The sequence below is a fragment of the Triticum aestivum genome, chromosome 3D, assembly GCF_018294505.1.
Source record: "Triticum aestivum cultivar Chinese Spring chromosome 3D, IWGSC CS RefSeq v2.1, whole genome shotgun sequence".
NCBI lineage: Eukaryota > Viridiplantae > Streptophyta > Magnoliopsida > Poales > Poaceae > Triticum > Triticum aestivum.
The window spans coordinates 134,592,165-134,602,305 of NC_057802.1; the positions used below are offsets into that span (position 1 = coordinate 134,592,165).

The following is a 10,141-nucleotide window of genomic DNA, read 5'->3' on the forward strand; positions in this document are numbered from 1 at the left end:
TTGTGGATTTTCTGGGCGGGAGTGGAGGATTAGCACTCTGGCGGAGAGATAATGTGCAAGTATCAGTTAGGCCATGGTGTCATTACTATTTATATGTTGCTATTTCTGTTGAGGATAAAGCATGTAGGTTCACTGGAACCTACGGGGTGCCCTATACTTAGTAGAGACATAAAACGTGGGGCACGATCTATTACCTTAGGGATTAAGATGACCTCCCATGGCTCTGTGCAGGAGACTTCAACTAGGTTTTATTTCAACCAGAACAGCGAGGTGGGAACCCGAGAAGCTTTGTGCATATGGAGGAAATTAGGGAATGCTTTTCGGATAATGGGCTTAGCGGACCTTGGATTCTCAAGGTACTCGTATACGTGCGATAACAAGAGAGATGCGAAGGAGGACTTACAATTCATACTGGGTTGGGCCACATGCAATGATGCCTTCATGCAAATGTTTCCAGAGACATCGGTCAAGCATGTTTAAACGGAGGAGCCATAACATGCAACACTTTTCATTCGAGCTTTAGTGGCACCGGTCACTACATGGGTAAAAGGACTTTTAGGTTTGAAGAGATGTATATCCTACATGATTAGTATGATGCATGGTGAATGAAGCATGGGCTGCAATTAATAGTGGTCCGATAGGCCTTGATGCAGTTTGCGAGAAAATCAATGTGGTCACCCGCGACATGCGGGCTTGGAGAAAAGAGGTCTTTGGATCAATAAGATGCCAAATTGGGGAGCTTAAAGAGTAGTTGTGTGACGCAAAGGAACATGCCACACAAACTGGTTACATGTAGGAGGTTGGGGCGATCGAACAACAGCTCCATGAGATATACGAGAGTGAGAGAGGAGGTGATGTACATGAAACGCTGCCAGGGCATCACATAGGAAGAGGAAGAACATTGCCAGGGCTTTGTTGCGGGAGGATGGGACTTGATGCACCACCGACAAAGAGATGAGGCGCATGGCTTCCAACTTCTACGAGAAGTTGTTCACGTTAGAAAGGTGGATGGAGTCTGGAGCGACTGCTGCAAAATTGAAGGAATGGTCTTAGAAGATATGAATGTGAGACTAATATGAGTCGCCACGGATGAAGAACTTGAGAGAGAATTGTTCCCAATGGGGTCGAATAAAGCACCCGATCCAAATGGTCTCCCATGATGTTTTATCAACGACACCAGCCATTAATACGAGATGATGTTTGCAACACGGTCAAGGATTTTTTTTCCAGGAGTGGTGGTAACCAATGCTTTTAATGACACTAAGTGTAGTGATTCCAAAAGTAAACTCACCGGAGTTGCTTTCATAGTTTCGCTCGACTAGTCTTTGTGATGTGCTATATAAGAATGCGGCGAAGGTTCTGGCAAACGGGTTGAAAGCGGTGTTACCTATTATGATCTCAAAAGAACAGAGTGTGTTTGTTCCAAGTAGCCTCATAAAAAGATATTGTTCTTGTTTCTTACGAGCGTGTGCATGCAATCAAGATGAGGAAATGTATGAAACCTCTTTGTGTGGTCAAGTTTGGAGATGATGAAAGCCTATGATAGAATGGAATGGATTTTTTTGGAGCGGATGTTGGCGCGGCTTGGCTTTGTTGATAGTTGGATTTGCGATGGTTATGGGATGTGTTACTTTTGCATAATTTTTGGTTAAAATGAATTAAGATTTTTCACCCAATTTCCTGCCCTCAAGAGGCCTCCAGCAAAGAGACCCTCTCCCCCCTATTTATTTCTTTTCTTTGTGGAAGGTTTTCCTGCTTTGTTGAGTAATGCTCAAAGGAGAATGAAATTAATGGGTTTTTTCTTTGGGTGAGCTGTCCCCATTGTAACCCACCTACTTTTTGCTGATGATAGCGTGTTGTTTCTGGAGGGCTCTCAAAGAAAATTTTGAAACACTACGTACCATTCTAAATGACCATGATGCAACATCAGAGCTAAAGTAAAACATGCAAAAAATCTTTCCAATTTCTTTGGGGGGTAATGAGGAGTATAAAGAAAACCCGAAACAACTCACTAGTATTACTTTAGAGGCTCTAAGTGAGCGGCATACTTGGCCTATGAACAATGGTTGGTAGGTCCAAGAAGGGTACTTTTAAGCATGTCGAGTAGTGTGTCAGCGGTAAAGTGGTCGGCTGGAAGGGATAATGCCTCTCAAAGGCGGCTCGAGAAGTATTTTCAAGTTTGTGCTTCAATCGACACTAGCGTATACCATGAGTTGTTTTCAACTCAAAAAGAGAATGTGGCGGAACCTATCTTTGATCTCATCAAACTTCTGGTGGGGTGCAGCTAGTGGTGAGAAAAATGTGCATTGGATTGCATGGGACAAGATGTCTACTAGAAAGCATGAGGGAGGACTTGGTTTTAGAGACCCCAAAGCATTCAATCAGACGTTCTTGGCTAAGAGAGCATGTCATAACTACAAGTCCCTTCCTCTTTTGTGTGCTCGTGTAATGAAAGCTATATATATTTTAGTGAGCGTACAATCATGAATGCTACATGCCCGACTAGAGGATCTTTCACCTTTCGTAGTATCCCACATGGACATAACTTGCTACAATATGGTGTAATTTGGAGGATAGGTGACAGTTCCTGAATCAGAATCATCACGACAACTGTATCCGGTGGAAGCGTCGCCTCAACCCACTGGTTGAGGACTATGTGCAAGGTGTTATCCATGTCAGTGATCTACTAACAGCCCATAGTACTAGATGGGATAGGAGCAAGGTTGAGTTGATGTTTTCGTTAGACGATGCTCAAGATATTATGCGGATCATGATTGGTGGCCCTGGCTGGAGGATTACTTGCCATGGAATTTCATGAAAAATGGACAACTCACTATAAAATTTGCATACCGTTTTCATATGACCAATAATTGAGTGAAGATCCGATAGCCAAAACCTTCCTCGATGGTGGCTAACCACAAGGGGTGGGTGGCTTTTTGGGACACTAGTGCACCGAACTAAGCAAAGATTCGCACCCTAAATTTGATACATATTGGGTTTGTTGTTGGTGTCGAGCTTCACCATCGACGGATAAAGGCATGTGGGCGAAAAGAGATAATATATCACAGATTTTGGGCATGCCCTCATTCGATGATGTTCTGGAAATTTTTGCGCTTAGAAAAGGGAGCTCCAGTGGTGATCCCACAAGTATCGGCGTGCTCCCAGAGTTCCTCATCTAGCTAGATGTTGACATGGTTATCAGAAGCTTTGGAAGAGAGGAACGATCAATGATGATTCAGGGGCCATGTGCTATATGGCTGGCAAGGAATGACACGAAGGAAGGTAAAAGAATTGCAGACGCACATGTGATAGCAAATTCAGTAGCTAGCTATATGGAAGAGTGGCAAGTTGTGCAAGAAACAAGATCAAGAGTTGCGAATTCGATGATGGATGAGCGATAGCTCCCGTCGGAACCCGATTGGATGAAAGCGAACACAGACATGGCGATCTCAGAGTTTGGGGAGGAAGGGGCGGCAAAGTGGTTCTTAGGGATCATGATGGCATGTTTAGAGGGGGTGTATGCCACTTCTTCCCGACGACCTCCAACCCAGAGCTTGCTGAAATCCTTGTGTGCCCGTGGGCAGTCCAGCTGGCTGCATAGATGAAAGTGCAAAATTGCACATCCAGCTTGACAACAAGTATATGGTGAGCATGCTGAATGATACGGGAAAGAATTTATCTGCTGTGCTCCGAGCTCGTCAGAATTATAGGGTTAGTTGGGTTCGTCGCTTCACTAATGATGCGGCTCATGCGCTAACAAAGGAGGGAGTTAGTAATGAACTATATAAGCTATGGTTCCACATTCGGTCTCATTGTATTTTGCATTGTTTTGGCAGAGATTCCTCATGTTTTGGAATAAAAAACAAAGCATGTTACCTTCAAAAATAAACAGAAAATACAGGTTCCACACACAAAAATATGGTTGTATTTTTGTTACGTTGTCAAATTCACTCGACTGTGTTTACGCCAAAAAAATACTAGTATATTCTAAAATAAGGTTTGAGTAGATAGTAAAAATCTGACATTTTTCCTTCTTTAAATATGGGATGAACCGGAGTTTTCACTGTTTTTACATCCAATTGACCCAAATGTATGAACCGTGCCGTAAAATAATTCCTAGTTATTCTTATTTTTTTATTTGTTGTTGTCATCAGTTTTACAAAAAATAATTACTAGAAAATGGGGAAGATATTAAAACGCATTAAACAGCCCATGGGCAATCAAAAGCATCAAACAGCCACACCCCACTCTGCTACAGTCTACAGTCTCTAGTCTAGTTCCTGCTGCTACTACCACCACCACTACCACGGCACCACCACACTTGCTCGTCTCCCTCTGCCTCTCCCCTCCCTCCTATAGCAATCAAACCACCAGCTCCACTCCCCCCTCCTCTCCTCCGTCCTCCCCCTCCCCCTCCTGCTACTCCCCAGTTCATGTCCTGCTGCTTCCCATGTCGCCGCCTCTCGAGCTCGACTACATAGGCCTCTCGGCCGCCGCCGGCGGCCGCCCGGACGACGACCTGAAAGGCACCGAGCTCCGCCTCGGACTTCCCGGCTGCGAGTCCCCGGACCGCCGCCCGGTCGCCGCCACCACCACACTCGACCTGCTGCCCGCCAAGGGCGCCAAGCGAGGGTTTTCGGACGAGGTCGTGCCGCCTGCGCCGGTTTCCGCCGCCGGGAAAGACAAGGACGCGTCCGGGGATGAGAAGGACAAGAAGGTCGCCGCCCCGCCGCAGCCTGCTGCCAAGTAGGCGCCTTTCTCCCCTGCGAATTTTGTGGATTTGACTGTTTCATGGTGTTCTGCCGAGTTTTGCGGGATGCGGGGGGTTGGAGCGCGAATGGGTGGAGGAAGTGATGCGTAAAAATTTGGGAAAATACGTGGTGGGTTAGTACGAGACGGTGATTTAGTTTGCTTGGAACCTCCGAAAAGCTGTAATTTGGTAGCCGTTGCATGCATTTGAGGGAATTCCGTCTGTCGAGGCGGAAAAACCCTCTTTTTTGGGTGCGAATTTGGTGCCGAAGGGTCCATTTTGCGGTTCTTCCGTTGCTGTTTGTGGGCGCACTCGGCTTGATCTATTAGGTTCAGGAGCGTGGAGGGGTAGAGATTCATTCACTGAAGAGTCTTTTTACAATTTTGCTGTGAAATTAGACTTCAATCCCCCTCCCCTCCTCCTTTTTTTTCTAACTTTATTGGATGTGTGATTTTGTTCTTTGAAATTTCATGGGGAAACTAAGGAAGGCCTCACATGCAAATATGCACACTAAGGTTTGAACTGGAATGGTCAATTTGGGTCTACCTTTAATTTCAAGGTTTACCAAGTTTGTAGTGCTTTGAGTTGTTTTCGAGGGTATGTTTCGTTTGAACATACCCGGTTGCTTTCAACTCGTGTTCATAACTTCATATAGCCAAACGAAATGCTGGGTCGGCTCCATTGCCAGTTCTTACTCTGAATTGCCGATGCACAGGGCTCAGGTGGTGGGATGGCCACCAGTCCGCAGCTATCGCAAGAGCACGATGGCAACCACCACCAACCAGCTGAAGAGCAGCAAGGAGGATTCTGACACGAAGCAGGGGCAAGAGTTTCTGTATGTCAAGGTCAGCATGGATGGTGCGCCTTACCTGAGGAAGGTTGACCTCAAGACATACAAGAACTACAAGGGCATGGTTGTGGGGCTAGGGAAAATGTTCATTGGCTTCAGGACAGGTGAGGCTGCTTGGATCCTTGGCAAATTGTTGCTGTTTTAATCTGCACCTGAATTTGAATTGGGGTAGAAGAAATGCATCGTTGCACACATCTCGTTTCGCTGAAGAAATAACCAATTACTCTGTTTGGAAATGTTCTACTCCCTCCGATCCAAATTAGTACTAAAGCTGCGTCAATTAATTTGGATCGGAGGGAGTAGCAAATTCTAGGTTTATGAAATTGACGAAGAAGACTCTTTTTCAGGGCCGGCTAAATTGGTTAGTGTGGTGTAACCAGTTTCGAGGCTTCGCATCTAATTTGGCCATGCTATTTGTGTGCATATTTGTTTCGCTAGATACCTAGTTTCAGCATATATTATTACCGGTGGAGCAAATATTCTCTTCTAATTCAAGGAACTTTTATTGTGTTTAATATTGTTTGATGAAGCAACTAGCAGTGTAGATTGGACTATGTCATAAAATGCCTAATGTTTAGGCTAGCATTCGCTAAGGGTCTGTAAATAACTAAATATCACTCAATTATTCATAAGCCTTTGATAAACAGCAATTTCCCTATAACCTCTTCATACCCATTTTGTGCTTCAAGGTCAGACATCAAACCTACTAATTTAAGAACGTAAATTGCAGAAAGGTGTATATCTAGGGACATAAAATTTACCAACATACAATGCTTTGTTGAGAAATTCAGTGTAAGGTGGTCCTTTCTCCGGCAGTTTTAACCTTACATGTGGTACTGGGTCTAATTCTGTACCAGGGAAGGATGGTGAATATGTGATGACTTACGAAGACAAGGATGGAGACTGGATGCTGGTTGGTGACGTCCCATGGGAGTAAGTACATTGTCTGATCTAATTGGAATAACAACAAGCGTAGAAATGAGAACTTTGAATGATAGTTTGGGTTCTGTAGTATAACTTTTGAAGGGCAGCCCGGTGCATGTAGCTCCCGCTTGCGCAGGGTCCGGGGAAGGGTCCAACCACTTTGGGTCTATTGTACGCAGCCTTTCCCTACATTTCTGTAAGAGGCTGTTTCCAGGACTTGAACCCGTGACCTCATGATCACAAGGCAGCAGCTTTACCACTGCGCCAAGGCTTCCCTTCCTGTAGTATAACTTTTGAAGGATGATAAAAATGATAGTGTGCCAAATAAATGTTTTTTACTAGTTTATTGTGTATACATACATGCACCCAGATAAAATGAACTCGTTCTGTACAGCAGCCATGATTAGAGTATCTCTCAAGTCCATCTAACCTGTTCCAATTTTTTATAGAATGCATGCAGTCAACCTCTTCAAACTCTGACACAGATATACTAAAATTTTATTTTATTTTCACCTAAAATTGTGCCATTAGTTTTTAAAAGCTTTGCTATTAGGAAAAACAGTGGTCTAAGCAATTTATTGGAGATAGCATTGACGCCAAAAGAACCAGTAAAAAGGAACGGACCTAGTTTTTTTTTTTAGAAAAGGAGGATGACCCCCGGCCTCTGCATCTGGGCGATGCATACGGCTACTTTATTAATTATTCTCACAAGACCTTACAAAGTCATACAACAGTAAGACTAAAGCCGCTGTCTAAGCAACAAACTGTCGCTACACCTATCCAGTTGATGAAGGGGCGCAGATAGCCTGGGCCTGATACCAAACAGACATCGCAGCCAAGCCTAACATCTAAGACCCGAGACCCCAACCTAGCCACTTGCCGGGTCTGGGACACACACTGGTCCGGCGTGCTCTCAGAGGCCGCCGCCGCCAACTGCCACCGCTCCATCTTCAGAACTGTACTGATGCATCAACCTTGCTCGGTCCAGCTATCGTCGACGCCACCACGGCGCCCAACGGCACCTCCTCCCTGTGCGCAAACAGCTGAACACGTCGCGGTCGCCACTGATACACCTCAGCGCCATGCTGCCAAGTACCACCAGCCGACACAGCTTGAAGTCCTTGGAGGATCTGTCGTGCGTAGCACCTGCCGACCAGGCATGACCAAGCGTAGCACCTGTCGATCAGGCATGACTTGACATCTCCACCGAAGCTCCGTGCAAGACGAAGCCGCTCCACCTCCTGCTTCTGACTTCCAGCACTGCTCCACAAACGATGCTCCCAAGAGAGAAACGACACCGCAGTGCCGCCATCATCCGGTCTGGAACACCAGATCCTAGGGTTTCCCCCGGAGCAGTACGAGTGGGTCGACGGTAGTCACATGACGATGCCTTCATCAAGGTAACGACATGGAACGCCGCCATCGCCCGCCGTCGGCTCGGTTTTCACCGGAAACTACGTCTCCCCGACTCGCAGCTGGTGCTAGATGACGGATCCCGAGATCCGAACACCCAGCCTTAGGTCGACCACCTCTGACGGAAGAGATGACCACCACCGCCGGCTGCACCGGTCAGAACAGATCTGAACGAAGGTGCCGCCGACGAGACCACCAGGCCCTCCACGCCGCCATCGCCGATCTGAAGGCAGCACGCACGCCACCGCAGCCAAGCCGGCCGCCGCCGACCGCAGCCGCCGCCGCCGACTGAAGGGCCATCCGCAGCGCCCGCAGCCCTGGCCGCCGCCCGCGACTGGGCCGCCCCGCCGCCTGCTACAGCCATCCGCCGCGCCGCAGATCCCAGATCGGTCGCGCCACCACACGCCTTGGGGTCCGCCCCACCCCGGAGACGCGCGCGAGAGGAGATCCCCCGCCACCGCCGTCGGCCCCCGGGCTTAGCCCGGCGGCATCCTCCGGCGGCGGCGGAGGGAGAGGAGGAGGGAGTTTGCGGCGGCGGCGGCTAGGTTTCTGGCTCCGCCCGAGTCGCCCTAGGGGGAGGACGACGCGGGGGCTAGGGTGAATAGTTGGACCTAGTAGCCCAGTACTAGTTACTTGGTTATCTTTTTATTATGTTGTAATTGCTCTAAATTCTATGGTCCTGGTGTTCTATTGCTGCATGTAGCATCTCATGTCTGAACAAGTAAAAGGGTTCTAATGCAGTCACTAACTCACTCTAGTTGTTCTTGTGGCACGTTAATTGTTACAATTCCGTTGTCAAGAAAACCATGAATATCTGGTGCATACCTGATACCTCCCCTACGAGCTTATCAAGTGATTGCTTCTTATTCGTAATTGCAGGATGTTCACCGAGTCTTGCCGGAGGATCAGGGTCATGAAAAGTTCAGATGTGATTGGACTTGGTATGTCCAATAGTGTTCCGTTCAGTAATACAGTTTTGTTTTAATTTCGCTGATGGCATGCCGTGCTTCTGCAGTTATTTTATTTAACCATTTGTCTGCACGTGTTACTGCTTTACTGCTCAAGCTGTTTCTCAGGCTTGCTTAATTATTTGAACTGCACTTAAGCGGGAAAGCGGTTTACTCTTGAAAAGACTCATTGTACTTGAAAGCTTGTTTAGAAGTTGGAGCTTAAATATCTGTACGGTCCCAGCATTAAATTGAGTGTTAGTTTGCTTTTATTTCTTTTAATTAGAATATACTCCCCATTCCAACTCCCTGTTGTTCTCTAGATGAGTAAGAAGCCTTGTGAGTTTTGGAAGTGTTTGGATATAGCCCATTCCTGGTCACTAGAGTTTAGAGAATCACAATCGTTTCCGTAATGCCATTTGAAGAACAGAATGTTGTGCTGGTAGTTGTAATCAAACCCTAGTTTGTCTGAGGGACACAGCATTAAATTTGCGTTTTCTAGCTCTGACCATAAACAATTGGAGTCTGGATTTGGTTGAGCCAAGAAATTCCTGGAAACCTAGTTAACAAGAAAAAAGAGCTAGTATTATGGATCAGAGAATTATAACAGGTTGACCTTGATTTGCACATTTCTTTTCCAATAACTATATATAATTTACAAATCAGAGTTAAAAACACATGCTGTGTTTGTTGATATATTTTGACGATTAAAGGCTCAAGCCTCGCAAAAGTTCTTTATGTACCTTGTCTCTATGTATGCTTTTGTTTTGCTACTTTGGAATGTTTCTCCAACAATGTAAGGTTTAAGTTCACTTGGGTAACCTGCACCATCCTACGTCAAGTACATTTCAAAATTCTACCTTGACAGTATGATGTCCGAACTGACTGTATCTGTTCTTTTTCCAGGAGTTACAAGGGCAGGGGTCAAGTCCAAGAATAAGAACTAAGACGGTCGCTGCCCACGGTTTGAAGACGAGGTCGCACATATCGTCTGTACTACTGCATGGTTTTCCTATCCCGCAAGTAAAATCACCCGTTACTCTACTGTTTAAGATTTGCGATATCTCCTAGAGACTTATGCTCTATATTTTGTTGTGCCCACGTTGTTGTACGCGTGTTATTTCCATCCGTGTAAATGGTTGGTATGCAGTGCGAGAGCTACTGCTGTGTTTGATGACCCCTATGTATTTTGCCACTCTTGTCCTGAACCGGTCGTTCGTCGTAAATGTGAAGGTTGCAAGACTATTATTTACCTGA

At 46.2% G+C, this 10,141-nt stretch overlaps 1 protein-coding gene across 1 annotated transcript; it reads left to right on the forward strand.

Moving 5' to 3' along the window:
* Nucleotides 1-4,259: 4,259 nt before the first annotated feature.
* LOC123077879 (auxin-responsive protein IAA3) lies at nt 4,260-10,141 on the forward strand. The gene is made up of 5 exons (XM_044500234.1): nt 4,260-4,746; nt 5,466-5,704; nt 6,458-6,533; nt 8,817-8,878; nt 9,791-10,141. Exons 1-5 carry the CDS (start codon nt 4,451-4,453, stop codon nt 9,829-9,831), a joined length of 714 nt encoding a protein of 237 aa, XP_044356169.1. The 5' UTR covers nt 4,260-4,450; the 3' UTR covers nt 9,832-10,141.